At 38.5% G+C, this 7,362-nt stretch overlaps 2 protein-coding genes across 2 annotated transcripts; both read right to left on the reverse strand.

The window, feature by feature from the left end:
* Positions 1-1,162: 1,162 nt before the first annotated feature.
* Positions 1,163-2,591, reverse strand: LOC138889865 (uncharacterized). Its single transcript, XM_070173205.1, has 2 exons — positions 2,085-2,591; positions 1,163-1,990 (listed from the first exon to the last, which is right to left on the reverse strand). Exons 1-2 carry the CDS (start codon positions 2,589-2,591, stop codon positions 1,163-1,165), a joined length of 1,335 nt encoding a protein of 444 aa, XP_070029306.1.
* A 993-nt stretch (positions 2,592-3,584) lies between these two features.
* On the reverse strand, positions 3,585-3,965 carry LOC138889866 (secreted RxLR effector protein 161-like). Its single transcript, XM_070173206.1, has one exon. The coding sequence runs from the start codon at positions 3,963-3,965 to the stop codon at positions 3,585-3,587; it is 381 nt and encodes a 126-aa protein (XP_070029307.1).
* Positions 3,966-7,362: the final 3,397 nt, after the last annotated feature.

Here is a 7,362-nt window from a genome sequence, read left to right on the forward strand (position 1 = left end):
ACTTGGCCAACAAATTCCCCCCTTTTGATGATGACAAACTCTGTGTATTTTACTTACTTGGATTCTGTAAGAACTCAGCTTAACCATCAATACAAAGTTTAAAAAATTCATTTATCATCAAGGACCAGGTTAATTAAGTTATAAATATTACATATTCAGAATGTGTAAAGCACAATATCTCTTCCCCCTTTTGGCATCACCGAAAAGTTGCATACAAAGTGTGAGTCCCAGATTTTAATAAGTACTCATGGCCACTGGGGCAACTGCAAGTGCAATCATGGATTAATCATCAGTAATCGAGAAAATATATTTAAACTATCAAGGAAATATTAACATTTAACAAGAGCAAAAACAGTAGATATCATTGATGGTAGATACATTGCTACTACAATCCACAACCAGAAAGGAAAAATATTCAAAACATGGGCAAAAAGAAAGAAAAACTCCTAATTCGGGTCACTGAAGGTATTAGACAGGTTCAGGAGATAAAGTCTAGAATTCCTAAGGCTTGGAAGAGCTAAAGGGTTGGTTTTGTGCTTGGAGAAGATTCAGCATATTGTGAAGAATTCCATCATTCTTCTCCTTTTCCTTGGTGAGCTCAATTCTGAGAGCATCCCTCTCAGATTCCACCTCTGCCACACGAGCCTTTAGCCCAGCTATCTCAGCATCATTGGCTTTACTTTCTTGAACAAGAGCCTTGACTTTACTGTTGATAGGATGAACCAGGTTCATTTGGGATGGCATTGACTAAGTAGTCACAAGCAAGTAGAGTATTAATACCAAAGTAATCCTTGCTTGTAGCTATTTCCCATTTCTTCAGAGGCACATTGCACCTATCCAGAACTGTAGTCAGAATAAAGCCATAGGGGGTAGCATGAGCCTTGGAGCCATTGATAACCCTGTCCAGTAGCTTGATGATGAATGCAGGCCAATTAATTTGCCTTCCACTTTCAAGGCACTCCATCAGAACTAAGTCCATATAATTTGCAGTATGCCTTCTCTCCTTCCTGGGCAGTAGGCACTTGTTGACAAACTCAAAAATGACTTTATGATGTGGCTTCATTTCACTCTTGTGCACAAACTTGGCCTTATTCACCTTTTCATCACAAAATATCCTAGTGATTGTAAGGGCAGATGGAAAGGAATCCAGACTTGGCCATCTCTATCTGGTGTAATCATCATATCCTTCAGCAGGGATGTCTAGAATCTCTCCTAGTTTCTCTGCATCAAATGTCACTTGAACTCCTTTGACTTTGCTTGTAACTTTGCCATCTTTGACTTCAGCATTTGCCATGAATTCAATGATTTCATTTCTGGACAATATCCCATCCATCTGAAGGACCATGGCCTTCCAGCCCTGAGCAGCTAGTGTGTCAACCAAACAAACCATCCCTGGTTCCACCAAATCTTTCAGCAGTCTTCCTTTCAAAAAATTTCTTTTTCCAAACATGGCCAGCTTGTCTTGTTTACCATAAGACTCACTTTCTTCATCACCACTCCATTCCTCTTCTTCAGAAACTCTACCTTGTTTGCCTTTTACTGCAGACCTGGTCCTCTTGGCAAAAGAAGGTTCAGGAGCCTCAGACACAGAGGAAGACTTCTTGGAAGAAGTCCTGATCTTTTTAGGTTTGGGGGTCTGAACCTCCATTGTTGTAACTTTCTCCTGATGGATCTGTTCCATCTCCTTAACATCAACAGCTTTTGAGGGCTCTGTAACCTTACCCTTTCCTTTATCAATCCTTTTCTTCTTACTTTCAGCCAGAGCCTTTTGTAGATCACTCTCACTTTGTTTCACCATGCTTCTTGTGGCTCTTCCCTTTGGCAAGGAAGGTGCTGTAGTTGCTTGGGAGGAGGCCTTTCTTTTCTTGGAAGGTTTAAGAGCACTAGGGGATTTTGGTGTGGGAGTCTTTTTCTTTGGATCGTAACTTGCCCTTACCTTTTTCAAATGGTCTGCTAGGGTCTCTTCAGTTGATGAACCAGGTTCATCTTTCTGGTGAACTTAGATTAACTAACCCTTCAGTAGCTTCACCAGAACCACTTCCTCTTGACTTCTTGCTACTTTCTTCAACAGTTTCCTATGCAACCCCACAAATAGAAGGTGCAGGCAATACAACGGTGGGTGAGTAATCAGCCACTCCTTTCCCTTTTCCCCTCACATCACCACATTCACCCTCTCTCTCATTTTCTTTCTCAACTTTCTTTTTACCTTCACTCCTTCGTAACTCTGGTAATTCCACATCCCTGATAGGCCCAACTAAAACAAACCTATTTTCTAAATTCTCAATCAAAGAAGAACTTACCTTAGAAGGGGATTCTTGAGCCTTCGCAGAGTTAGAAGACCCAGGTCTTTCCCCTTCACTAGCAAATTTGTACGACTCAGAATCAGAGTTAGAATTAGAATCTTGAGCCTGACTTGCCTTTAATTGCTCATTCAATTTCTTTGAGAGAGCACCAGATGCCACCGTTTTGCGAGCAAGCATTTTTACTCTTCTTAGCCTGGGTTTGGGAGTCATGCTAGGTGGATGAGGGGTAGATAAATCAGAGGGAGTGGGCTGTGGAGGAGTTCCAGGGTTGTCTTGTGGGTTTGTCATTATAGCTGATGTCTTGAGAGAATTGGTGAGTTAGAACTTTGGATAAGAAAGCAATTTAGAGTGAAGAAGGTTTTTGACGGTTTTGAATTATGAGGGTGGCAGGAAGTAATGATGAGTATTTAAAGGAAAGACTCATTTAATGGATAATGGTAGCTTTAGCGGTCAACTAGAGATCTAATCAACCTGAAATTGTAGGTTGAACGAACGGTTAGGCTTCCCTAGATTTTAGGCAATTTTTGTGGTTAGAATTCTAATAAGGACGGAACTGGTTCAAAATCAAACGGATAGGATTTTCTAGGGAGTTGAACAATTGTAGGACTCTGCTCATGATTTAAATATTTATATTTCTAATTGTGCAGAGTATGTAAAATACACCTTAGCATTCAGATGAAACAATACTGATGAACCAGGTTCTTCATTTAAAATTCTCTTGACCATGCCTCAATTTACCACAATAGAGAAAATTTTGTAAGAGATCAGTGAGTCATATTAACACATGTCACAAGAGTATACTATTTACAGTATGAAGCTGAGTAAAAATTAATCTAGATATTTACACAAGTTCAGATTTCCTAGCTAATTTTTTTTTTTCAATTTTTCAATGTGCATTCTAAGCTGGTCCTATTAGGTGATCTTAATCATCCCTAATTCCAACCTGTTCCTTTCAAAGTTTTCTCTACTCAGTGCTTTAGTAAAGATGTCAACAATTTATTTATCAGTAGCACAGAATTCTATGATAATTAATCCTTTCTCATAGTTATCTCTTAAGAAGTGATGTATGACACCTATGTGCTTAGTCCTCTTATGATGAACAAGGTTCTTTATCATACTTATAGCACTAGTGTTATCACAGAAGATAGGAATGCAACCAACTTCAATGCTAAAATCTATCAGCTGTTGTTTGATCCAAAGCAATTGAGCACAACAAGAGGCATCATCAACATATTCAACCTCAGTAGTGGATAAGGCCACTGAATTCTACTTTTTAGTGGCCTATGATACAAGACATGAACCAAGAAAATGAGCCATACCTGAGGTGATCTTCCTATCCACAAGGATACCTGCATAGTCGGCATCAACATACCCTACTAGATTGAAATTACTACCTTTAGGGTACCAAAGACACAGATCAGTAGTGCCTTTCAAATACCTCAGTATCCTCTTAACAGCAGTCAGGTGAAATTTTTTAGGATTTGCCTGAAAACGAGCATAAAGTCCTACACTGAAAACTATGTCAGGTCTGCTAGCAGTAAGATACAAAAATGAACCAATCATACCCCTATACAACTTCTGATCAACAGATGAACCAGGTTCATCTATGTCTAATTTAGTAGATGTTGCAATGAGTGTGTCTATTTCCTTTGATTCATCCATTTTAAACTTTTTAATCAACTTTTTTGCATATTTCTACTGATGGATCATGGTTCCATTTGGGTTTTGTTTGATCTGTAAGCCTAAAAAAAAGTTAAGCTCACCCATCATACTCATTTCAAACTCACTCCCCATTAATTTGGCAAACTCCTTACTTAGTTTGTCAGTGGTTGCCCCAAAAATTATGTCATCAACATATATTTGTACTACAAGAAGATCCTTACCTTTTTCCCTCATGAATAGAGTACTGTCAATTTTACCTCTTTTGTAGCCATATTCAAGCAGGAATTTCAGTTGTTCATACAATGCTCTAGGAGCCTGCTTGAGTCCATAGAGAGCCTTGTCTAATTTGTACACATGTTCCGGACACTCCTTGCTCTCAAACCCTGGAGGTTGTTTAACAAACGCTTCTTCTTTTAGGTAGTCATTCAAGAAGGCACTTTTGACATCCATCTAATAAAGAGTGAATTCTATGTGTGCTGCAAAGGCTATGAGGAGTCTTATTGCCTCCAGTCTTGCAACTGGAGCAAATGTCTCATCATAATCTATACCCTCCTTCTGGATATAACCTTGGACCACCAGTCTTGCCTTGTTCCTTGTAGTTGTTCCATCTTCATCAAGCTTTTTTCTAAAGACCCATTTAGTGCCAATTACTGATCTGTCCTTGGGTCTTGGAACTAGATGTCAAACTTGACTTCTCTCAAACTGATTGAGTTCATCTTGCATTGCATTTACCCAATCTACATCCTGCAAAGCCTCAACAACATTTTTAGGTTCAATAAGAGATAGGAAAGCATCAAAAGCACACAGATTCTTTAATTGTGATCTAGTTTTAACTCCAGAGGTTGGCTCAATGATTATGTTCTCAATAGGATGAGAACTTTGATACTTGTGAGGTTTCACAACCAACTGATTTGTGCTTGATGTTTCTCCCATGTTCTGTTGTTGAGGAATAGGGTCATGAACATGTTTCTTTAGGGGATTAGTTTCAGTTCCTCTTTGTTCAATTCCCCCTGTCAGGTTGCCCTGGATGGAAGAACTTGTTCCATCACCTGTTCCTTCTTTTGGTGCAACTTTAGCTTGAGCTGAAACTTCATTCAAATCTTTTATTAGCCCAATAACTTCATCTTCATGTTCCTGTCTCTCAGAAAGAATGTTAGTTTCATCAAAAACTACATGTACACTTTCTTCTACACACAAAGTTCTTTTATTGAACACTTTATAAGCTTTGTTATGTGAAAAATATGCCAAGAATACTCTCTCATCACTTCTGGGATCAAACTTACCTAGGGAGTCCTTTCCATTATTATGCACAAAGAACTTGCATCCAAATGCCTTAAGATGGGATATATTTGGTTTTCTCCCTTTAAGTAACTCATAGGGAGTCTTCTCTATATGAGGTCTAGTCATACATCTATTAATAATGTAACATGCAGTATTTACAGCCTCTGCCCAGAAGCTATGAGGCAGTTTACTAAAAAGAAGCATAGTCCTAGCCATATCTTCAAGAGTCCTATTCTTTCTTTCAACTACTCCATTTTGTTGAGGAGTCCCAGGGGCAGAAAATTTATGATCTATACCATGCTCATCACAAAATTCAGCAAACTTAGCATTTTCAAATTCAGTTCCATGATCAGACCTGATTGATGCAAGTTGATTACCTAGTTGTTTCTGAGTTTTTCTAACAAAGGCAGTAAACATGTCAAATGTTTCATCCTTAGAGGTTAAAAATAGTACCCAGGTAAACCTAGAATAATCATCAATAAGTACCATCATATATTTCTTACCACCTCTGCTCAATGTTCTCATTGGACCACAGAGATCCATATGAACCAGTTCCATCGTCCTGGTTGTGCTTACCATTTTCTTGCTTTTAAAGGATGATCTTACCTATTTCCCCTTGCACATGCCTCATAAACTTTGTCTTCCTTGAATTTGATGTTATGTAACCCTATCACCAGGTCCTTAGAGACTAATTTGTTGAGTTGATTTGGACTTGCATGATCAAGTTTTTTGTGCCACATGAGGGGATCATTGTCCAACACACTCAAGTAAGTGAGTTCATTTTCTGAAAGAGTGGGCAAATCTACAATGTAAATATTGTTAACTCTTTTTCCTTGCAAAATAATCTTGTCAGTGGTAAGATTAATCTCAAAGCATTTGGTAAAGATAAATGCTACAAGGTTACCTCTGTCACACAATTGTGATACACTGATTAGGCTATATTTCAAACCATCTATCAAGTAGACATTCTCAATGGAATGTGAGTCTGTCTTACCTACCTTTGCAACCCCAATAATCTCACATTTTTTCCCATTTCTAAAAGAGACATTACCTCATTTTAAGTCCTCAAGTGAAAGGAACTAGTTCTTGCTTCCAGTCATATGTTTTGAGCAGCCACTATCCATGTACCATATTTGGATATTTCCCTTCACTTGGACCTGCAAAAAGAAATCAGGGGTTAGTCTTAGGAACCCAAACTAGTTTGGGTCCCTTTCTATAGGCAAAGGGGTAAATCAAATTCCTTTTGGCCCACCCAGGCAGCCTATTTTTCTCTTGAACAAAGGTTTTGTTCTTTTGACTGGCCTTTTCTTTTGCATTACATTCATTTTTGTAATGACTAGTCTTGCCACAGTGTGTGCAGATTTTGTTTTCAGAAAGAGTGATGTACTTGCTTTTGGGGTCCCACTTAGGTGCTTGGGTCCCATAGCCAAGTCATCTCTTGTTTCTACTGTGGTGTTCTTGTAGCCAAGATAGTGCATCAGAAGCCTTATTTCATTTGCAAGTTCTGTCTATTTCATGCTTTACCTTCCCTAGGTCTTCTTTTAAGACTCTTATCTGCTCATCTTTCTTGTACAACTCATCCTTCATCTTTACTAGATTTTCTTCTAAGGTGAGATGTGTGCGATTAGCTTTCTTCTTACCTGTTCCTAATTTCAATTTTAAATTTTCAGACCTAATTTCTAAGACACTGGTGTCCAGTTCAAGAACCTGGTTCTTCAACTCAGCATTTTTACTGTCACCCTCATTAGCCCTAGATTCTAGATTTTTACACTTGGCTTTTAAGATCACACACTCCCTATACAGTTGTTCATTCTTATTGTTAATTACCTCAGACTCATCGATGAAGTCTAGCAATAGGTCAGATAACATTTCTTTAGACAGAAATTTAATCTTGTCTTTGAGATGAATGACACTTACCTCTTGTTCATCATCTGATTCTCCAATGGCCATAAGTGCTTGTTCATCTCTTGCTTCATCTTATGGATCATCTGATCCTTTATTCTTTGTGGGTTGAACTTGTTCCTTCTTCTTGTTCCTTCGTTCATCCATTTCCTTCTTCCATTCAATTTCCTACCGAGGACAGTTCTTGATCATGTGATCAATCTTGCCACATTTG

Source organism: Nicotiana sylvestris, chromosome 4 (assembly GCF_000393655.2).
Source record: "Nicotiana sylvestris chromosome 4, ASM39365v2, whole genome shotgun sequence".
NCBI lineage: Eukaryota > Viridiplantae > Streptophyta > Magnoliopsida > Solanales > Solanaceae > Nicotiana > Nicotiana sylvestris.